The sequence below is a fragment of the Mobula birostris genome, chromosome 11 (genome assembly GCF_030028105.1).
Source record: "Mobula birostris isolate sMobBir1 chromosome 11, sMobBir1.hap1, whole genome shotgun sequence".
Classification (NCBI taxonomy): Eukaryota; Metazoa; Chordata; class Chondrichthyes; order Myliobatiformes; family Myliobatidae; genus Mobula; species Mobula birostris.
Window position 1 is genome coordinate 106,795,764 of NC_092380.1, and position 24,480 is coordinate 106,820,243.

Sequence of the window (24,480 nt, forward strand, 5' to 3'; positions counted from 1 at the left end):
TTTGGACTTTTCTTCTGTCTCCATCTGAAGTAGGCCTCAGTTAAGTCCACTTTGCTGAAGTGTTTCCCTCAGAAAGGTTTGCAAAGATATCGTCTATTTTGTGCAGAAAAAAAAGGTAGTTAGGTTTAGCTTACCTTTCTTGAAATTAATTATGTTTGTCTTAAGAGTTTTTAAAATTTATGAAAAGGAAAGAAAGAGATTAATTTCAAAAAAGTAAGCTAAATAAAGGTTGTAAATTAATTTTAATTAATGTTATTTAGAACATTAATTAAAATCAATTTACAACCTTTATTTAAATTAAATCTACCGAGCCTACTATTAGAAAAATTAAATCCCATTTTGGCTTAAGCCAGTTATTTAACAGAAATTTATTATGTTTGTCTTATGAATTTTTGCTGTAGCCATTTCTACATTTGTAGTTGTCTGCTACAGACTAGGCATAATGGAATAAGACAACTTGGATCACCAGTCCATGTGAAACCCACTTGATAAGTAGCTTTCATTGTAAAGACAGACTTTTTTGTGCCCGTTGTTGCAGTAGTGCAGTGAACTGACTCAGATGATTGTAATTCAAAAATTTACCACATTGGACCATAAGATATGTCTGTAAAACAGGGGTTAATAAAATATAAAAATGGGCGAGTCCATTCAGTGCTCGGAAAACACACTTCACGCTTCTCAGCAGCCTACAGTCCTCCCAATTATCAATGGCCTCCCCTATCTTGTGTCAAAAACTGTTGGACTCAACCAAATAAACGCAGTCTGACTGCATACTGCCATACTGTGTTGAGAGACCTCTAACGAGGTCACTGCCTACCACTGTGAGCACTAGCATCGTGTGTTGTGTGAAGTTCAAAAAATTTTGTTTATTTTTTTAAATCGCATGGAACCCTAGATTGAGAAACTCTGGTCTGAAGGTTCCTGCAATACTTTCAAAATATCAGCAAAGTTAACTTCGGCTGGTTTGGTTGGAGCAGTTAAACCTCTAAGCAAACTATATGCCTTTAAATCCAATGCACTCAGCAAAACTGGTATTTGCTTCTCATTGGCTATTCCATTTGCTTTAAGATACTGCTCAATTCACTCAATATACATATTCCAGTTATCTCTTATGCTATCGATCACATCTATTATTCTGATGCAGCCATCCTTTCCTTTTTTGTTATTTATGATTATTAACACTCAGCACTAAGTGTACATGAACCTGTGAATTTGTCTGTTTTCTGCCGCATCTGCTCTCAGGATGAGGCTTTTCATTCTAGGACGAGGGAGATGTCTTCCTTTTTTAAAGAAAGGGGCTTCCCTTCCTCCACTATCAACTCTGCTCTTAAACGCATCTCCCCCATTTCACGTACATCTGCTCTCACTCCATCCTCTCGCCGCCCCACTAGGAATAGGGTTCCCCTGGTCCTCACGTACCACCCCACCAGCCTCCGGGTCCAGCATATTATTCTCCGTAACTTCCGCCACCTCCAATGGGATCCCACCACTAAGCACATCTTTCCCTTCCCCCCCCCTCTCTGCATTCCGCAGGGATCGCTCCCTACACAACTCCCTTGTCCATTCGTCCCCCCCATCCCTCCCCACTGATCTCCCTCCTGGCACTTATCCGTGTAAGCGGAACAAGTGCTACACATGCCCTTACACTTCCTCCCTTACCACCATTCAGGGCTCCAAACAGTCCTTCCAGGTGAGACAACACTTCACCTGTGAGTCGGCTGGGGTGATATACTGCGTCCGGTGCTCCCGATGTGGCCTTTTATATATTGGCGAGACCCGACGTAGACTGGGAGACCGCTTTGCTGAACATCTACGCTCTGTCCGCCAGAGAGAGCAGGATCTCCCAGTGGCCACACATTTTAATTCCACATCCCATTCCCATTCTGACATGTCCATCCACGGCCTCCTCTACTGTAAAGATGAAGCCACACTCAGGTTGGAGGAACAACACCTTATATTCCGCCTGGGTAGCCTCCAACCTGATGGCATGAACATCGACTTCTCTAACTTCCGCTAAGGCCCCACCTCCCCCTCGTACCCCATCTGTTACTCATTTTTATGCACACATTCTTTCTCTCACTCTCCTTTTTCTCCCTCTGTCCCTCTGAATATACCTCTTGCCCATCCTCTGGGTCGCTCCCCCCCTTGTCTTTCTTCCCGGACCTCCTGTCCCATGATCCTCTCGTATCCCCTTTTGCCTATCACCTGTCCAGCTCTTGGCTCTATCCCTCCCCCTCCTGTCTTCTCCTATCATTTTGGATCTCCCCCTCCCCCTCCAACTTTCAAATCCCTTACTCACTCTTCCTTCAGTTAGTCCTGACGAAGGGTCTCGGCCTGAAACGTCGACTGCACCTCTTCCTACAGATGCTGCCTGGCCTGCTGCGTTCACCAGCAACTTTGATGTGTGTTGCTTGAATTTCCAGCATCTGCAGAATTCCTGTTGTCTGTTTTCTGCCTTTTTTAAAATTCTCTCTCCCTTCAAAAGAGACACATGTTCTGCTTTTTTTAAAACTCGAACATCTTGCTGCGCTTCAACAGTTAGGTTTAGTAATTCAAAAACATAAAACTATTCAAAAAGAAAAACAAGGGAGTCTTGAGAGATCTAGTTCCATTTTTTTACTTTTAGTGAGACGTGCATGTATGACATGGTGGCATGATGACCTATGCCATAATGTAATTAATTATTTATATGAACCAGAATGCTTAATCAAACAATATATTAACAATATTACTCAAATATTACTGAAATATTAAATACACAACAGTGGGGAAACTGGTGCTTTTGATGAAGCTTGCTGAATTTTTTAAGTCCTGTGCTTTGATGCCTCCATACTAGACAGTGATGCAACCAGTCAGAATGCTCAACATGCTACATCTGTAGAAATTTGTTGAAGTCTCTGGTGACATACCAAATCATCTCAAGCATAACTTTTCATCAGGAAAATGCCCAAGATTGAAGACCAAATTTAACCTAGTAGCATACAATTGATACAGAGTTATGGATGTTCTTTGAGTATCACTGATCCAAGGGCACATCAGTTAACCAACTAGTTTAAATTGTTTTTATAATAATTATGATTAATGGGGCAAAAGGAAATGTTAGCCTGAGCTCCAGAAAGGTCCAGTGAATTGAATACTGTCTTTCTAAAATGAGGTGCTGTCAGTTCAAGGGGTGATGGATAGTAACAGAATTTTTGGGGCAAACTTGATTTCTGAAACACCGTATAAAATGTGAAATCTTCCCAGCAGTTACTTATTTTCTTTGCAAATTCTTTGTCTTGCAGAAGCAGTGGAAGTGGAATATTTGTATTATTTCATTATGGATGTACATCATTCATTGGGATGTATATTACACCATTGACATTTACTTAGTTTAAATATACGGGAATATTTTGAAGTAAATTGGATGACACTTTGTCTTGTCTATCGAAAACAACGTTCACTGTAAGATGACATATGGGTGTTACAATACACTTATTTGACTGGATGGTCTTGATCCAGAAAGAGAGCACCATGTGGATGGCAATACTTCATAACCAGAACAAGATAATATTCTAACACCATGGAAATAGTTTTCATAACTTGCGCCTATGTGCTTAAGTTAAATGAAAAAATGTTCAGACAAAATCTTTCATTTACATTTTAGTCATTAATCAGATTACTTGAAATAAAATTCAATGCATATACTTTGTAGGTCAGTGCATAATTCCCTTTTTTGCCAAAATTCCATGTACTGTCCTCACTAAACTACCCAAAATTCCTTATGTCTGACACAAGTTGTTGATTACATTACATTTCAAAATCATGCAGCATTTTGTAAATCTGGAACAAATTTTGCAACAAGAAATCAGCAAAAGTTAATAAATAAACCTAGTGTAAACACTTGGAATACAGTAACTTAAAAAATTTATATCAAAGAATTTGATGTTAAGTGAGGATTTACAAGAAAGATTGTGAAATAATTATGTTCTTCTGTGGGGGTAAGACTCATCATGCCACTTTTTCACCAATTTTCCCTGTGATCCATAAGATTTTTGAGCTTTTCGGTATGAACCTGCATCCTATAGTTCTGCAAAATATTCAGATTGTAGGTATAAGATAAATTAACAATCAGTAATGCTACTGAAAGTACGATGTAAGATGAATTTGAAAATTGCGTTTTGATGATTGTACTCTGTCTGTGAACGCCTGATGCATAAAGTGCTTTAAAAGTGTTAAATATTCACTTAATTTGCAATATTTTGTATAATTGTCATTTTTTGTGCAAATGTTATTGCATAGTATTTATGCATAATTGTTTTTGACTTGCATTTTCATGCAATATTTTATTTAGTATTAACAGATTTTGAAAATTATAGCTTTAAAATCAAGAAATGAGAAAGAACAGAATATTTGAAATTCATCAATGTATAATAAATAAATATAGGCTCTCTTAATGTTTGTATAAATTGTTGTTATGATGCTCAGAGTAGGCAAATGTCACAGTAGATGTCCTGATCTTTGTAAAAAGGATACACATACCATTTACTGTTGCTTGCATTCAACTCTGGTGATAAATGGGGTTTTGCAATGTGATTAAATGCATATTAGTGTTTGCCCAAGGCACTGATTATTATCATTTTTATTTTCATTACACTGTTACTGTAAGACCATATAATTCATAAAGATAATACAGAAATCACTTTGTTGCTGCTAGAAATAATTCTGCTTTATGGATGATGTCCTTTTAATTTTTCCTTTCATGGATTATAAAATTGGTTAATATCCACTGAACTGAACCAGTGGAGAAGCAAATAAAGATGTTGGCCTCAGGTCACAGTGTCATTTGTGATACTGGCAAATTCTTACGGGCTCATTTATCCCTGTACATGATTGATAACGTTATGGGTTAAATGGAGAATGGTTTGGTTCCATTAAGGGATCATCTCCAGTGAAGACCTCCCACTTAAAAGTCAGGCATGGCAACATTTGTGATGAGAAGACAAGGGACTATCCACAGGTCAAATTAAATAACTTAAATAATTTAACTGGAATGACAGTGTAATTTGTCCATTCTGTGTTATTACCTTGACCCCTATCAGACTTGTAGGCCATCTTGCATCCAACCCCAGGGTGTTTAAGATGTATTTTTTTTAATAAATAAAAGTTTGAGATTAGGCATTTATAGCAGTCTGTACTGTGAAGGGAAAAAAATTTGAAGGGAAAATAAAGTACTAAGCTGTAATGTTTATAGCGAAGAAAATGTTTAAGTTAGGGTATTTAAGGAAAAAAATGTTCAGGTTTAAACTACAAATAATATAACCAACACTTTAAAATAATGGAAATGGGTTATTAATTTCTCTGTTGTTTCTGGATATTGAGGAAAACAAATATTAATATGCTTGGATGTTGCTGGAAGTTGAAAGTAATTAACATGAGGTGATCCAAAGTGATAATGTAACATAATAATCCTTGTAAGTGTGTTTGTTTAACTCCAAGTTCCAGGCTTTAATGAAGGAATGCCAATGAATGCTATGAGGGAATGCTATTTTACTATTGAGTAAAATAGATTGAACAATTTTTGGCTGTACCCTGGCAGGGACAATTCTTCTATCCTGTCCTTGCAACTTTAAACATGTTTGCTTTCTCACTTTTCAGTTTTCATGAAGGGTCCTTCACCTGAAATGCCAACTGTTTCTTTCCTGTCAGATGCTCCCTGACCTGCTGGGTATTTCTGACACTTTTTCCTTTTGTTTCCTATGTCCAGCATTTGCAGTATTTTGTTTCAAATCACATTTGCTTATGTTGGAGGACAGAATATTACAGCACAGTATAGGCCTTTCAGCCTATGATATTGTGCTGACCTTTTAACCCACTCTAAGATCAGTCTAATGGTTCCCTCCCACATAGCCCACCCCCATTTTTCTATCAACCCTGTGCCTGTCTTAGAGATCCTTAAATGTCTTAATCTATCTGCCTGTACCACTACCCCTGGCAGCACCTTCCACACACTCACTTGTCGCTGTGTTAAAAAAAAAATTATCAATGATACCCCCCCCATAGTTCCCTCCAATCACCTTAAAATTATATCCCTTGTATTAACCCTAAGACCCTCATATTAGATATAAAATATAGTAAAATTACATTGGAAGTAAAATGGACTGTTGGGACCAGATTTACCTTCTCCTGGGTGTGAGAAAGACAAGTTTATGCTTTTTAGATATCTGATCTTCACCAAGACTTGGCATTTCTCTGTGTCCATTGGGCACAGTCAGAGATAGAAAAATAATATCCCTGTAACTTCCTAGGTAAAATAGCTCACTGAACCAGTTCTTTAATAAATTGGTTCCAACTTTGGTTTGGGAATCTAAATAAATATATCTGGGACTGCTTTTAAAAATCTTCATTGTTGTTTTCAAACTTCCACATGAAATTACCACTGCCTATCTAGAATTCTCTCCTTAAGCTTCTCCTTTTAGTGTCATACTTTAAATCAATATAGGTATAACATTTTGGCAATTTATCCTATTATCTCCTATGTGAGTATGCGTCAACTTTTGTTTGCTGACATTTCCGTGAAGTGCATCATAACTTTATGCTATATTAAAAACACTTATTAATGTCTGCTACTGTTACCATAAAACTTGTTTAGAAGTTGTCAGTTTCACAATGTGGACCCATAATAATTTGCAAATGTGATAGATACTTACTTTCCTGTGTGAGCGGGTCTTTGCTTTTTGCTAACCTCAGCTCTCTAAACATAACAGCTGACCCTTGTAAAGATGGAAGTGTTATTTTTGAATTAAGTGAAACTTCCAACCAATATTTTTTGTTTAGCTTCTGGTTATAAGTAGGAGCCAGCATTCAGTTCTTGATGTAAATGGCAAGCAGTAATCAGTTTGAAGTTAAAACCGTAGCTTTGCAAACACCACCGTACACAGAGCCACAGAGCTGCTGGCCCACGTCACCTGTCTTATTGCTCAAGAGGTGCATTATAAGACAATGGGTTATTTAATTGGACTTCTTGTAAAATGGTCAATACTGGCTAAGTTGTTTAGTTCAAGGAAACTTGCAGACCAGAGGGATATTATTATTTAGCATATCAATAGCTGATCTATTAATAAGTTGGAAGATTTATGTATTTATGGAGTCAGCTTTACAGCATTAATTATGGGTACCTGAGAACTCTGTCTCCAGAAGCTTTTAGACCATTTGTGTTAAAAGGTATCTGAAAAAGTATCTCGTGTATGAAGTTAGCTGAAAGACAGTATAAAATTAGAGAGCAGTTTGGGTGTTTTAGGAATGGTCCAGAAACATTAAGAAGTATGACAGAAATATGGGTGAACTAAAATCCATTCCTCTGTTTTGATTTCCGTGACGGATGACTGGTTTGTCTGTGGATCATGGGAATGTCTTTTTACCTTACAGGAACTACACCTGTGTTTTGGAAATCCTTTGTGTGAGAAATGGTTTGTAATTTGGAGGTCTTTTATAAGATACAAACCCTCTGAGTTTTAAATGTGTTTTAAGAATGCTGTTTAAATTTGAACATGTATCACTGAAAATATATGAACTGTGTTTAAACTACATTATTAGCTAAAGGTATCTTCTCCTTGGTAGGGAGGGGGGACTCACTACATCTACCCCCCCCCCCCCACCTTTTTATTCTGGCATCTTCCTCCTTCTCTTCCAGTCCTGAAGAAGGTCTTGGTCTGAAATGTAGACTGCTTATTTCCATAGATGCTGCCTGACCTGCTGAGTTCTTCCAGCACTTTGTGAGTGTTGCTCAGATAGTGGGTATTAGCCGCTAAACTTACTATGGAGAATAAACAGAGAAGTGAACCAGTCTTTGAAGATTGGGTAGTTATGGTATAAATTCCCTTTAGTGAGAGTACCGTGGATATTTATATTAACAGGGCTTAAGGTCTTCATTTGAGTTTAGAACTTCGCGGTCAGCAAACCCAATACCATCACACAGATGAGTGAACAATGAATTTTCTCTTGGCCACAAATGATGAACAGTTTTTTAGGCTGTGCCTGTTTGTAGCTTGCTGTGAATTAAAAAAATCTTTAGTAGGACTGTGGAGACTAAACATTAATAATCAGCGCATCAGAGAACTGAGTAATGTCAGGTGGTGAACTGTCTTTGAGCGGGAAACAGAGAAAATTGTTCTTTTAAGAGGTTGTGCAAGGTCACCAAATTAGTGTAACCAGGCAGTTGTGTGTGCATTAGTGAAATTATATTTTTATTTAATTTAGTATATGCATTTGTTGTATCTCTTTAATGACTTGTTAATTTCAGTGAGCTACACGAGAATAGTGAAACATAAGAATGTAAGAACATATGTCATCCTTGCTACAGCTGCTAAAATCATTGTTCACTGCAGGCATTGTTTTGCTATTATCACAGTTACTAATTTGGAGTAAAGCAATACATAACTTACAAATAAATGTGGTGCTTAAGATTTTCATTGGAGTTTAGGAGAATGAGATGAGATTTGATAGAGGTATACAAAATTATGTGTGGTTTAGAAAGGATATAGAAGATTTTTTTCCATTGAGGACCAGAACTAGAGGTCATAGGTGAAGTGTGAAATATTTAAGGGGAACCTGAGGAGCTGCATCTTCACTCAGACGGTAGTGCAAGTGTGGAATAAGCTGCCAGCAAGAGTGGTGGATGTGGGTTAGATTGCAACATTTAAAGAGAAGCTTAGATACGTACATTGATGGGAGGGCTATGAAGGGCTATGGTGCCGGGAGATGCGATTAATACAGAAGGGTATTTACTGGTCAACCTGGATGAGTTGGACGGAGTGGCCTGTTTCTACAACCCTGTGACTCATTCATTAACTGGCAATTCAGCTCTAGCCTTTTTAGTTCTTTTGGTCTACATTGATCATAAACATTCTGTGAGATTTATAAACCTACTGACGCATGTGGGTGTGGAATGGTAGGAGGATGATGAGGTCTGCCAAATGAATACCTTTTAAATAGTCCATTGAAAATTTCTACAATAGTAATTTTACAGCAATTGACAATACATTTGTGCTCTTTAGTTGCATAATTGCTGTAGGTACTTATGTTTTGTACCTCACTAAGGTGAAAATAACTTTTGTAATGTGATAACTTGATGTGAGTGGTGCATTGTTTTTCAAAAGTCAAGAAAATTAATAATGCCAATGTATTTTCTGCAGATTTTATAGGCTTGGTGACAAGTGTAATAAGATGTTCCCATTAACTGTACTGTTTATTTAACTGGTGCTTATATTCTTTGTGTGGTTGCTAATTAACTTTTGAGACAGCTTGAATTTGGCCAACATAAGCTGATTACGTTGCCGAAAATGTGGAAATAATCTGCACGTTAGTAATCAGTTGCTGCACTTTTCCATTTTGTTGGCAAATTACACTGAAACACAGAGCTACACAGAACAAAAATGTTCATTTATCCAAAAAGAACAAATACAAGGATTATTAATGACCTGACTTATGGAAATCTGACATTACACAAATTCTCTGGTATTTTTAAAGCAGTTTTCAAGCTATTAGTAATAATAAAATATTTCATAGTACTTATTGATGATTAGATTCATTATTTATCCATTAGCATAATTATGGGTAATCATAGGGTGATTATTCAGTGAAATTAAGAAATTAAACACACAGCAAGCATATGTTAGGCAATACAATATGGATTACTATGGAAAATGTATGTTTCTGATTTATGTATACTTTGGCTTACAATTAAAGGAATGGAACCAGTGTGTGTCTTGGGGGTTGCGCGTATGTGGATATTGTGGCCGTGTTTAATTTCTTAACAATAAAACTATGGCCATTTTTATTACAATAAAGTCTCTGCACAAAATGTCCACTTGCTGGACTGGTCAGTGAAATTAGCAAAAGGTATTCTCTGACCCAAGGAGTTTACAAGTAGCTAGGTTACTAGATTACAACAGTGGCGTGTTTACGGATGAATACTGTTAGAGTCATGCTTGAAACGTGTGGCCAAATGTTTACAGAAGAGAAGCAGTAATTTATACAGGCATTTTTGAAATGTCTGTGACACCTAAAATATTATTACATGCTATTTTTTTTTTACCTAGAACTAGGGGTTTACAGAATTTTAGGCTTTAAGTCAGCAGTTATATGTTAGCTATCCTCAGGATGTGGTTACTTATAACTATTGGGTTATTCAGTGCCTTACAAAGGCAAGTCAGCTTTAAGTATAGGTTCAATATAGCATTGTGTTTATTGCAATGCTAGTATAGCTTGGGGTGTTCTGGAGTGCAGAATTCAATTCCGATGTAAAGGTTTGTACGTTCTCCCTGTGAACAGCATGGGTTTCCTTCAGGTGCTCCAGTTCCCCCCACAGTCCAAATATGTACCATTAGTAGGTTAATTGGTCATTGTAAACTGTCCTGTGATTAGGCTAGGGTTAAATAAGTGAGTTGCTAGGTGATGAGGCTTGTTGGGCCGGAGGGCATGTTTGGCAGTGTACCTCTAAATAAATAAATAAACACGATGGAATATTATACTCTAAAATTATTTACTAAATATCATACTTCTATTATAAAAGTACATCTGTTAAAAGAACAAAATAGCTATTTGTTTGGTTATCTTGTTAACATTACCTCGGTGTACATAGAATCATGTGGGATACACAGTTTGGCACATGAGGAAACCATTGAACCTAACCAGCCCATTTCAAAGATTATGCTTACTCAAATTTCTCCTCTCTCCCTATCTAAATGTTGCGCATAGCCCCCCTCTTTCCATCTTTCTTGCATGATGTTCAGCGCCCCCCCCCCCGTTAAATATACCTAAGATATTTGTGGCATAATGCCCCGCATTTAACTAGTGTAGCTGAAGAAACTTACTCTCAATTTTCTGTTGGATTTCCAGGTGACCATCTGGTTTTGATAACACCTAGTTATATTCTTCTTCACATGGAAAACTTTATTTTTCTGCTCTATTCCATCAAAAGCCTTCACAATAACCAGAATGCCAAAATCCTTTGCTAATTTCCTAGCTTGTACATGTGCGGTAGAGTAATTGTTATTAATAAAACGTGATCCTAAAGAATCCTAAATCCTCTGAAATTTTAAATTATATATTTTCTATGACTTCACAATAGAATTCTTTCACTGGTGATACTGTGTTGTATTCAAAGATGATGGACAATAACAATGAATAGAACCAAAAGTAAATTTTGATCTTGTCCTCCAACAATAAGAAACATGCATATTCAGTACATCTCATTGCTAATTTTTGTTTTTGGGCATATTGCTTTCCAGTTAAATTACTAAATCAAAATTAAAAGCAATATTAATCTTGTGAAGGTGAGTAAGTGCAGCCAATAGAGTCTGTCAAAGATTCGAAGCAATTAATTTAAACATATTGGCAGCAGGACACTTTGAAAATACTCACAAGATTGGGGAGAGTCAGCAAGAATTAATAAATGGAAATTAACGTTTGACAGATTTGTTTATAGTTCAAATCGCATTTTAGCAAATAATGGAAAGAAATACATTAAGAAATTTCAAAAAAACAAATGCTTAGCAGGTCAGCTAGAATCTGGAAAGGGAAAGTAAATTTTTTTTTTGGTCGGAGACCCTTCCTGAGAATGGATGGTCTTTGACCCAAAACATTAACCGTGGTTCTCTTTTCACAGACTCTGCTCGACTGGCTCAGCTGGCTCATATTTCTCTCGTTTTATTTGTAGAAGCAGGCTACCCGTATGTCTTTAGAGTGCGGAAGGAAACTGCACCACCCATAGGAAACTCACACAATCATGTGGTGAGCCTACAATGGGCAGTTGCATCCCGAATTTTCAAGTTAAGAGACTTTCAAGTCTGGAAGCTGTGTATAATAAAATAGGACTCTCTCTGTTTTTTGGTGGGTACAACACATGTCTCTGCATATGGGCAGACTAATTCTGGAAAGTCATATATAATGATGGGCTACACTGACAAGGAATCATAGTAGGATTCTGTGAACAGTTGTTCCCTTCTAACACACCCTGAGCAGTAGGTTGCATACTGCATTGAAGTCTACAATGAGAATATCAATGACTTGTTGGTTCGTTGTATTTGAATTTTCTTGCTTTGTGGTTGAATTGCTAGGCCCTTAATTTGCTTTTTAAATTCAAACTTGTGTCTTCCAAAAACAATGGAGTTAAAAGTTTAAAATGGGTTATGAGTGTGACAAATAGTTCCTTGCTGTTCTAATTGCAAACAGTCTTGCCTTTAATAGTTGGAGAGACATAGCAGTTTGTTTGTTCTCCAAGCTGGCTGCCATTTGGTAATGGACATGGCAAATATATTGTGAGTGGATAGTTTTAATTCCAGCTACTACCCTGTTTTAAAAGAGAAAAATATTTCGAGAAGTAGTTATCAAACTCAAATTTTTTATGTTGATAACTGTGCTGTATTTTATTATATGGAACTAAGCCATGTGTTCCAGAGTGATGATACAGGAAATAAAAAAGTGAAGTTTATTGACAAGTTTAGGTCAACCAGTCCATGAAGTGTGCCCATAATAAAGGAGCATGAAAACTAAACATTTCCTCTTTTCCTGTTAGTCATATAATTATGTAGAGTCAAAGAGTCATAGAACACTACAGTGCAGAAACAGGGCCTTTGGCCAATCTGGTCTGTGCTAAACCATTAATCTGAGACCATAGCTCTCCATAATGCTCTCATCCATGTACCTATCCAACTTTCTCTTAAATGTTGAAATTGACTCCACATCCACCACTTCCAATGGCAGCTCATTCCACATTCTCACCATCCTCCCATCCTCTGAGTGAAGTTCTCCCTCATGTTCTCTTTAAACATTTCACCTTTCACTCTTAATCCGTGACCTGTAGTTGTAGTCCCACCCAACCTCAATGGAAAAGTCTGTTTGCTTTTACCCTGTTTATACCCCTCATAATTTATTATACATCTATCAAATCTTCCCTCAGTCTTCTGTGTTTCAGGGAATGAAGTCCTAACCTATTCAAACTTTCCCTATTACTCAGGTCCTCAAATCCTGGCAACATCCTTTTAAATGCTCTCTGCACTCTTTCAATCTTATTAAAAACTTTCCTGTAGATAGGTGACCAAACCTGCACATAATACTCCAAATTAGGCCTCATCAGCATCTTATACAATTTCAGCATAACATCCCAACTCCTGTACTCATTACATTGCTTTATGAAGACCAAAGTGCCAAAAGATTTCTTTATGACCCTATCAACCTGTGACAACACTTTCAAAGAATTATGGATCTGTATTCCAAGATCCCTTTGTTCTGTTGCACTCCTCAGAGCCCTACCACGTACTGTGTAAGACATACCCCTAGTTGGTCCTCCCAAAGTGTAACACCTCTCACTTAACTGCATTAAATTCCATCTTCCATTTATCAGCACATTTTCCCACTGGTCCAGATAGTCTTCCTCACTGTCCACTACACCCCCAATCTTGGTGTCACCTGCAAATTTGCTGATCCAATTTACCACATTATCATCCAGATCATTGCTTTAGATGAGGTACACCACTAATCACAGGACTCCAGTCAGAGAGGCAACCAACTACAACCACTCTTTGACTTCTGCGAAGCTAATGTCTAATCCAATTCACTACCTTATCTTGAATGCCAAGCAACTGAAATTTCTCAACCAACCTCCCATGCAGAACCTTGTCAAAGGCCTTGGTAAGGTCTGTGTAGACAACATCCACCACTTTGCCTTCATCATTTTACCTGGTAACTTCCACAAAAAAATTCTATAAGATCTGTTAGACAACAAGTTGCCTCGCACAAAGTCATGTTGGCTATCCCTAATCAGTCCCTGTCTATCCAAATACTTACGTATCTGATTCCTTAGAATACCTTCTAATAACTTTCCCACTACTGATATCAGGCTTACCAGCCTATAATTTCCTGGCTTATTCTTGGAGCCTTTCTTAAGCAATGGAACAATGGTCGCTATCATCCAATCTTCTCGCACTCACTGGTGGTTAAGGATGTTTTAAGTATCTTTACTAGGGCCACTGCATTTCTCCACAGGGTCTGAGAGAACACCTTGTCAGGCCCTGGGGATTTATCCACCCTAATTTGCCTCAAGACAGCAAACACCTCATCTGTTGTAATCTGTATAGTGTCCACGACCTGGGTGCTTTTTTGTCTCACTTCTATAGATTTTGTGTCTGTCTCCCAAGTAAATACAGATGCAAAAAATTTATTTAAGATCTCCCCCATCTCTTTTGACACCACACATAGATTACCATTCTGATCTTCCAGAGGACCGATTTTGCCCCTTGCTGTTCTTTTGCTCTTGGTATATCTGTAGAAGCCCTTAGTATTCTCCTTCACCTTGTTTTCTAGAGCAACCTCATGTCTTGAATGCAGCAAGAACTAGGAATGGGGAAAAAGACTTGGAAAATTCTTTTCCAATTCTCTCAGGTGATCTGGCCCACAGGATCACATAAAGCATTTGCTATTTGTAATATTTTTGTTGTTGTTCCTTTTGGCACACCAGGCAGCAGTGTTGTTGTTTCCATAGCATTTGACTTTTTTTTTAAATGAGGCCAAGTTGCTGGCTCGATGCTCAACTCAGCACAGATGGAAAACATGCAAGGAACTGGCCAGATTTGAACGTGAGACCATTCACCCTGAAGTCCGGTGTCGATGCCACTACACCACTGGCTGGCTATTCGTAATATTACTCAAAGTTTATTCATTGAAATTTTGCCCAAGTTAAGAGCTGGCTTGTTACCCTCAGAGACATTGGTAGTCAGTAACCATCATAATTACTTAGCCTTGAAACTGCATTTATAAGACCATAAGACATAGGAGCAGAATTAGGCCATTCACCCTATCAAATTTTGCTTCACCATTCCATCATAATTGATTTATTACCCTTCAACCCCATTCTCCTGCCCTCTCCCCATAACCTTTGATGCCCTTACTAATCAAGAACCTATCTACCTCCGCTTTAAGCATACTCAATGACTTGGCCTCCACAGCCACCTGTGGTAATGAAAGCAACAGATTCACCACTCTGATTAAAGAACTTCCTCCTCGTCTCTGTTCTAAAGGGTTTATTTGTCTGTTTTATTTTGTTGTTTAGGAGCTGAAACTTTAAACCATTGGTTATTTAGTACCTCTCAGCAGATTTGTTCCCTGTAGAAATTATGCTTTGTTGCTGAAGAGGGTTATACATTTTGGTACCAGAATATTACTTCAAATTATCTTGTAATTTTAGTTGAGAGAAATCATTTCGATATGCTTTCTAGTTGCATAGATGGACAACAAAATGACAGGAAACTTAGAAGGATCAAACACTGGATTGAACATTACATATAACCTTCAGAGCCCTGCTCCAGCCCTACTTTGCTCGGTTGATCAGCTTGAATTTAAAACAAGCCTTTTGGAAGTGGTCGAGGAGCTTCGTATTTGTCGTGTGAGTAGAACATCTTTAAATTTAGTGAACAGTAATGCGTATATTCATATTTTCAACTTTTTTAGCATACTCTTAATATTTAGAAATTGAAATTTCACGAACTTACATATTTAAATACAATGCCAGAGTAACCTGAATTTACATATATGCAAAGTTATCTGTGTATGTTTTGATGTGTTAAAAATAGAATTAATAATCTTGCACCAAATTTTTTTAACGTTACATTCTTTATAAACATCTTTTCATATTCTTTTGCTTTTTGCTTCTTGCTTTAATGGCAGCTATGGTACGGTGGTGGCTAATTGCACAAAACTGTGTTCCAGAGATTTGAGTAGAAAGCCAGCCGCTCCAGGCAATATAAAGAATATTGTCCTTCGGATAGTTTAAACTGAAATCCTTCTAAACTGTTGGTAGATGTAAGATCTTTTGGAACAGTTTGATGAAGTGCTAGAAGGCATTCTCTGGCCCTCTGTCCAAGCTATTCCTCTCCAAAATCACTAAAGCTAATCATTTAATCATACTGCTTGTGAGATATTGCTGTGTGGAAGCTAACAGAGGCACTTTTTTTTTACCACAACCACTATACTTCAAAAACATTTCACTGACTGTTAAAAATCTTTTGGAATATCCTGGGGTGAAAATGCTTGCTATAAAAATGCATTTATTTCCTACCCAAGGTAGAAAGTTCAAGCCCACTCCATTAATTCAGTGAAAGTTGTATCGAAGGATACCATCCTTATGTGGGAAAATAAGATTAGTGCAGATGGACAGAATGACTGGCATGGATGTGGTGGGTCAAGGGTCTTGTTTCTGTGTTACATAACTCTATGGCTCTACGGTAACAGGATTTCTAATGCAATACCAAGAATGGTTTGTCTTTATGGAGCTGCTATTTTCTTTGAAGTGGAGCAGGGAATTTTCTTAATGTCCCATAGAATGTTTGTATTCTAACACACATACGCACATTGCCTTGAAGATTGTAATATGGCTAAATTCCCAGTGTTTTGTCACTAGTAAAATGATGGTAAACACACTCCCATAATAATTCTTTGTCACCAGAAGTTGGAGTGTGGCTGACTTGGGTTGGACCATATTTATTACCTGTTTGTAAATGACATAGATAGATAGGTACTTTATTGATCCCAATGGAAATTACAGTGTCACAGTAGCATTACACTGTGTGTGGCCTCCGTCGGTTGTGGGCGACCATGGGTACTGCGCGTCTGGTAGTTACTGGTTTGTCAAGCTGCGTCGACTGTGGCTATTGAGGCCGATCCTAGAATGGCAGGCTCTGCCACAGTTGCAAGTGCACGGATCTAAATATTAGAAGAAAATTCAGAAGAATAAAAAAGTTACCGCTATCAGTCTAACAGGAGAGGGTCATCACTTCCCAGGCTATAGGTTGACTCATTATAGTGCTTAATGGCCAAGAGTAAGAATGATCTCATATAGCACTCTTTGGAGCAGCGCAGTTGTCTTAGTCTATCACTAAAAGCGCTCCCCTGTTCAGCCAAAGTGGCATGCAGAGGGTGAGAAATAATGTGACAATAACTGGTGAAGCTTTTCCTTGATCTTTTCTAGTCTTGGTGATGGTACTGCGCATCAATGTTTAAATGTTTTGGCACAAGGTGAACCATGAGTCGGTTGTAGTATAGAGATCATGCATGTCATAGGTCCTTACTGGTACTCCTGTGGTAATTGTTCAAATCATTCCTTATTTTTGCAGTGCATGGACAAAGGAATCAAAATTTATTTACTATTGTAATCATTTATCTTAATGATGAAGTTGTGGATTGTAATAAAGAATATAATTTCAGCATCACATTTACATCCTGAATGATTATTTGTGTTGGCTAGGCCCTTAAAATTTAAGAAATAGCTCTGTTAATTATAAAAATATGACAAATAGCAGCCGCATTTTAAGAACATTATGCACATTTTATTCTGTATCTATCCTTTAACCTCTAACTTTATTTTTTATATAATTCTTTATTCTTTGTAATTGTTGAATGTTATTGTTATTTTTATTGTCGCGCCTGACCAACACCACAGCAGGTTCCTAATACATGTAAATGTATACGGCGAATAGAGTTGATTCTTGAGAATGTGTTGTTATTTTTGGAATCACAGTGGTATTACAAAAATTGAAGTTCTCTCACAGCTTCAGTGACCCAAATTTGATTCCGACCCCTGGTGCTGCATGAGTGGAGAGTGGAGTTTGCACATTCTTCCATTAATGGTTTTTCTTTAGTCACTCTGTTTACCACCTACCTTCCAAAGATATCCCGAGAAAGCATGCTAGAGTTTTCCCTTTGGAGCAAAGGCTGATGAGAGATAATTTGATAGAGATATGTAAGATAAGAGGCATTGATAGAGTGGACAGCCAGCGCCATTTTTCCTAGGGTGGAAATGGTTAATGTGAAAGGGCATAATTTTAAAGTGATTGGAGGAAAATATATGGGGGGGGTGGGTAGAGGATGTCAGGTAGTTTTTTTTTTACAGAATGGTAGGTGTGTGAAATGAGCTGCCAGGTGTGATGGTAGAGACAGATGCATCAGAGAGAGTTAAGAGACTCAAAATCAAATTAATAAATTGATTAAAGAGCACATGGGTGAAAGTAAAATGGAAAGCTATGTGGGAGGGAAGTGTCAGATTGACGTTGGAGTAAGGTAAAAGCTCAGCACAACATCGTGGGCAGAAAGGCCTATACAGTACTGTTCTATGTTCTATATGTTGGTTGTTAAGTTAATTGGCTAATTGGTGGTTGTAAATTGATGTAATATGCATAGGTGTTAGACAATCAATTAATGGGCATGTGTGAGAAAATGAATTACAGGGAACTAAGCAAGTGATTGGGATTCCTCTGAGAGCCTGCCTAGATTAAATTAGCTGATTGTTTTTTTTCTGGAGGATTAAAATTCACAAGGATATTACTGGGACTGGAGGGCTAGAGTAACAAGGAGAGACAGGGCTTTTGTCCCTAGAGCATAGGAGGCAAAGGGTTGTCATTATAGTGGCATATAAAATCATGAGGGCCATAGACAGGGTGCATGGTCACAGTCTACTTTCCAGAGTAGAGGAATCTAACAGTAGAAGTCATAGATTTCAGGGTGAGAGGGCAAAGATTTATAGGGGAGACTCCTTTCCACAGAGGGTTGTGGGCATGTGGAAAATGCTGCCAGATGATTGGCAGAGGTGGGGCCTATTACATTAAAAAAACACTTGGACAGGTTCATGGATGGGAGATGTTTAGAGGGCCAAGTGCAGGCAAATGTGAGTAGCTTGGTGGACACCAAGGTTAACATGGATGAGTTTGGCTAAGGAAACCATTTTTGTGCAGTATTGTGCTATGAATGCATGTAAATCTATGTTGGTATGCCATGGGAATGGAGTGTTGGAGGTACTTAGCAGAAAAGGAGCAGATGTGGAGAGAGAAACAGAGGTTTCTTTTAATGATCAGATGAAAAAATCTTGGCCCAAAATGTTAACTTCGTTTCTCTCCCCACAGTTGTTGCTGAGTAAATCCAGAACTTTCTGTTTTGATTTCAGATTTGCAGCATTTGCAGCTTTGTTTCATCTTGCAATTGCCATTGTACTTAGTTCATGGTGAGACTCTTGATTGTTAATTCGGTTTGATGATATCAGTAACAATTTGGAAGAATATTACATAAATGCCTGCCTTTCTGTTATCTTAGTCATGTGGCACTTGTCAAAAAACTTTCTGCTCCAATTTCCTTGTATTTTTGTCACATACAGTCATTGGCCACTTTATTAGGTACAGGGTGGAACCCAGTGTTGTCTTCTGCTTTTGTATCCCATCCACTTAAAGGTTCGATGTGCTGTGTGTTCTGGACACAGTTGTTGTTGTTGTTCCTCTCTGCGCCTTCTAACGCATCGAGTGGCAACCTTGCCGTTTCTTTAGCATTTTTGTGTTTTTTGTGAGGCCAAGTTGCTAGCTTGATGCTCACCCAGTACAGGTAGAAAGCATGTAAGGAGCCGACTGGATTTGAACGTGGGACCACTTGCCTTAAAGTCCAGTGAGGGTGCCACTATACTTCCAGCTGGCTACCATTTCTGTAACATATGGTTATTTGAGTTACTATCACCTTACTGTTATTTTGAATCAGTCTGACTTTACTTCTCTGACTTCTCTCATTAGCAAGGGGTTTTGGCCCCACAGTACTGCCACTCATGGGATGTTTTTTTGTTTTTTTGCACCATTCCCTGTAAACTCTAGAGACGGTTGTGCGTGAAAACCCTAGATCAGCAGTTTCTGAGATACTCAAACCTTCCTGTCTGGCACTAATAATCATTCCACAGTCAAAGTGATCACGTTTCTTCTCCATTCTGATGTTTGGTCTGAACAACAACTGAGCCTTTTGACCACGTCTGCTTGTTTTTTTCGCATTGAATTGTTGCTACATGATTGGCTGATTATATATTTGCATTAGTGAGCAGGTGTACCTAATAAAGTGGGACTAAGTGTAGAGTCATATGGCATAGAAACAGGCCCTTTAGCCCAACTAGTCCACATCAACTGAAGCATCCTCCTTGCAAGTTCCAGTTACCTTTTGTAATTGTATCCCCCTTGACCACTTCCTCTGGCAAACTCATTCCAGGTTCTTACTACTCTCTGTGTAAAGAAATTACCTCTCATGTTTCTTTCCTGTTATTTTGTATCTGTTTTTTTATATTCTTTAATAGCAATTTTTTTTCTTCGAAGGTGGATTATGCTGGCAAAATTATGTTTATTCATTAAGGGGTGTTCCTCTTTGAAGTAAAATCTAGAATTGGAGGCACCCATTTAAGACAGGTTGTGAGAAATTTCTTCTTTTAGGAGTGGTAAATCTTTGGAACTCTTTACCAGAACTGTGAAGGCTATATCCAAGACAGGGATAGACTGAAACTTCTGTCATAGGAGTACCAAGAATTATGAGGAATGATCAGAGAAGTTGAGCTAAGGCCGAGATCAGAGCCATGATCATATAGAAAGATAGCAGACTCAAGGGCCATATTAATCGTATTCTTTGCACTCATTCCTAATTACTGCTGAAAGTGGTAGCTAGCCATTTCTATGAAAGTTGCAAACTCAGCCAGCTCCAACATGGGCACTAGCCTCCCAGGCATTGAGGATGTCTTCAAAAGACGATGCCTCAAAATGGCAACGACTGTCATTAAGGTCCCCCTCCCCCTCCCATCACCCAGGGCATGCCCTCTTCTCATTGCTACCATCAAGGAGGAGGTACAGGAACTTGAAGACACACTCAATATTTTAGGAACAGCTACTTTCCCTCTGCCATAAGATTTCTAAATGGACAATGAATCATGCACACCACCTCAATATTTCTGTTTGTTCTCTTTTTGCACTAATTTAATCTATATAAAAATATATATTATTGTAATTTATAGTTTTCTTTATTATTATCTATTGCAAATTCATATTGGGGGAGGGGAAGGAATACAAGTTAGAAGGTGATAGGTGAAGCCAGGTGGGTGAGGGAGGGGGTTGAAATAAGAAGTTAGGAGGTGATAGTTGGAAAAGGTAAAAGGCTGGAGAGGAAGGAATCTAATAGTAGAGGAGGGTGGACCACGGGAGAAAGGGCAGGAGGGGGGTGCACCAGGGGGAGCTGATAGGCAGGTGAGAAGAGGTCAGAGGGTAGCCAGAGTGGAGAATTGAAGAAGGAGGGAGAAGAAAAAATTACCGGAAGTTGGAGAAATCAATGTTTATGAAATCGCGTTGAGGGCTACCCAGACTATTTAATTTCAATCTACATTCCCATCCCAACATGTATGCCATGGACCCACATGTCGGGATGGGAATATGGATTGAAATTAAAATGGTTGGTATGCCAGCAATATTAAACCTGATTCTGAAAATGACATCTGACGGAGGGTCCCAGTATTTTGATCCAGAAATGATCAAGCAATTGGAAGTGCATCCATCTCAGAACACTAGGTAATATTGAGGGAGGATGCCACTGATGGAGTTTTCTGAGGTTGCTAGATGTAATTCAAATGTTGATTAATGTTACTTGATTGTGTTACTGGAAATGTTGGTTAATTTTACTGGAAATGAAGCTGCAATAACAGCTTCAGTTCCAGGCATGTGGAGAATTTGGTGCTGGTGACAATGAACATTACTTCATTGGACGTGGTTTTTACATAGCATTTGATTTGCTTGCCACCCCATGCATGGAAAGTAGGTCTATTGGAAACCGGGGGGTGTGGAAAGGTTCATTACAAGAACAGTTTTAAACAGATGAACATTGCAAAGTCATTTAGTGAACAACATCATTTGATTTGAAAAGACGTTTATAGATACAAGTCAAGATGTTTGGGCTAAGGGCACTGCCCTAAGGTACTACTTCAGCGAATGTAGTGGGCTGCAAAGTTTGTTTCCCTAAATCATGTTTATTTACAATTATATTTGGGAAATAATTCCAGCCACCGTAAAGAACCTTTGTGAATCCTGAATGATTTCAGTTGTTGAATGCCATCTTGAAGTATAGGTTTCTGCCATCTATAGGAGTAGGTATCAGTTGATGTCATCAGATAGTAGAGTTTTCATAGTACTTGACTAAAAAATATTCAGAAAACTTGGCAATCCTCAAAATCCCTGTGATTTTAAATCTCCTGTTCATGGTCACAGGGCTGATGCACTGTTCCAAAAGGGCAGGATTATTAATTTATTCAATCATCATCTGGCTGCTATAAAGTCTAACTGCTTCCAAAAGATCTAAATTTGGTGTATGTTTTGATGAGGGAACTTTCCAGAAGTGCTCATCTGCTTCAAATACAGGATAAAGATAACTGGCAGAAGAATAAGATGGAAAATAAAGAAAATTATGTTGTGTTGTGGGATGTTTTGATCTTAGATGCCTTGCCTGAGAAGGTGGTGAGCTATGTTTGACTGTAACATCTGATGTGGAATTGGATATGTACTGGAATGGTGAAAAAAAAAGTGTGGTCCTGTAGGCGAAGTAGCATTGGCAGGGGCTAATCAGGTTTTCAAAGAGTCAGAGCAGGGAACAATGGTGAATTATTAAAGTCATAGAGTCATACAGCATGAAAACAGTCCTTTGGCCCAACTCAAGATGCTCATTTAAGCTAGTGCCATTTGATCATATTTAACCCATGTCCCTCCAATCCTTTCCTATCCATGTACTTGTCCAAATATCTATAAATATTGTTATTGTACCCGCCTTAACTACCTCCTCTGGTAGTTCAGTCTAATATATCCACCACTCTCTGTGTGGAAATACTTGCCCCTCAGATCCCCTTTAAATCATTCTGCTCTCACCTTGAACTATGAACTCCAGCTTTAGACTCCATTACCCTGGGAAAAACCCATCTTAAAGGGCAGAATCTCCCAGTGGCCACCCACTTCAATTCAATTTCCCTTTCCCATTCCCATTCTGACATGTTGGCCCATGGCATCCTCTACTGCCACTCTCAGATTGGAAGAGCAACACCTCATATTCTGTAGGATAGCCTCCAACTTGATGGCATGAACATCAATTTCTCCAACTGCTGGTAATTTCTCCCCCTTCCCCTTTCTCTTTTTTCATTACCCATTCTAGCTACCTCTTCTCCTCACCTAATCATCATCATCCTCTGGTGTCCCTCCTTCTTTCTTTTGTTCCATGATCCACTGTCCTCTACTATCAGATTCCTCCTCCTACAGCCCTTTAGCTCTTCCACCTATCACCTCCCAGTTTATTACTTCATTCCCCTCCCCTAGCCACCTACCTTCCTCCTCACCTGGCTTTACCCATCTCCCTTCCCTCTCCTTCTTATTCTGGCTTCTGTCTCTTTCCTTTCCAGATCTGATGAGGAGTCTTGGCCTAAAAGTTTGACCATTTATTCACCTCCCTAAATGCTGCCTGACTGGCTGAGTTCCTCTATCACTTTGTGTGCTCATGATTTTATAAATAACTTTAAGGTTACTCCTTAGCCTCCTTTACTCCATGAAAGCAGAAACAAGAGAAAATCTGCTGATGCTAGAAATCCAAGCAACACACACACACAAAATTTTGGAGGAACTCAGCAGGCCAGGCAGCATATATGGAAAAGAGTACAGTCACTATTTTGGGCTGAGACCTTGCTGCAGGACTGGAGAAAATAAGATGAGTAGATTTAAAAGGTAGGGAGAGGGGAGGGAGAAACACAAGGTGAAAGGTGAAACCAGGAGAGGGAGGGTTGAAGTAAAGAGCTGGGAAATAGATTGGTGAAAGAGATCCAGGACTGGAGAAGGGGGAATCTAATAGGAAAGGACAGAAGGCCATGGAAGAAAGATTAGGGGGAAGAGCACCAGAGGGAGGCAATGGGCAGGCAAGGAGATAAGATGAGAGAGGGAAAAGAGGGTAGGGAATGGTGAGGGTGTGGGCGTCCATTGCTGGAAGTTTGAGAAATTGATGTTCAGGCCATCAGGTTGGAGGCTACCCAGGTGGACTATAAGGTGTGTTTCCTCCAGCCTTAGTGTAGCCTCATCGTGACAGTAGAGGAGGCCATTGATTGACATATCGGAATGGAATGGGAAGTGAAATTAAAATGGGTGGCCACTTGAAGATCCTGCTTCTTCTAGCGGATGGACCGTAGGTGCTCGGTGAAGTGGTTTCCCAATCTACATCGGGTCTCACCGATATACAGGAGGCCACACCAGGGTCACCAGACACAGTATATGGTCCCAATAGGCTCACAGGTGAGGGGTTGTTTCACCTACGCTCCCTACATCCATTCGTCCCTCCCCACTGATCTCCCTCCTGGCATTTATCCTTGCAAGCAGAACAAGTGCTACATCTGCCCCTACACCTCCTCCCTCACTACCATTCAGGTCTCCAGACAGTCCTTCCAGGTGAGGCGACTGTCACGATGAGGCCACTATTAGGCTGGAGGAATAACGCCTTATATTCAGTGTGGGTAGCCGCTAACCTGCTAGCATGAACATCAATTTCTCAACCTTTCGGTCATGCCCCCCCCCCCCCCCACCATTCGCCATCCCCTTTTTCCTCTCTCACCTTATCTCCTTGCCTGCCCATCGCCTTCCTCTGGTGCTCCTC

At 38.9% G+C, this 24,480-nt stretch overlaps 1 protein-coding gene across 1 annotated transcript in view; it reads left to right on the top strand.

The window, feature by feature from the left end:
• The first annotated feature begins 15,262 nt into the window (after positions 1 to 15,262).
• The window catches only part of ccdc73 (coiled-coil domain containing 73), a 106,564-nt gene continuing 97,346 nt past the window's right edge, over positions 15,263 to 24,480 (top strand). The window contains exon 1 of the mRNA XM_072271382.1: positions 15,263 to 15,421. Within this exon, the coding sequence (XP_072127483.1) occupies positions 15,263 to 15,421 (159 nt within the window). The remainder of the gene's footprint in view (positions 15,422 to 24,480) is intronic.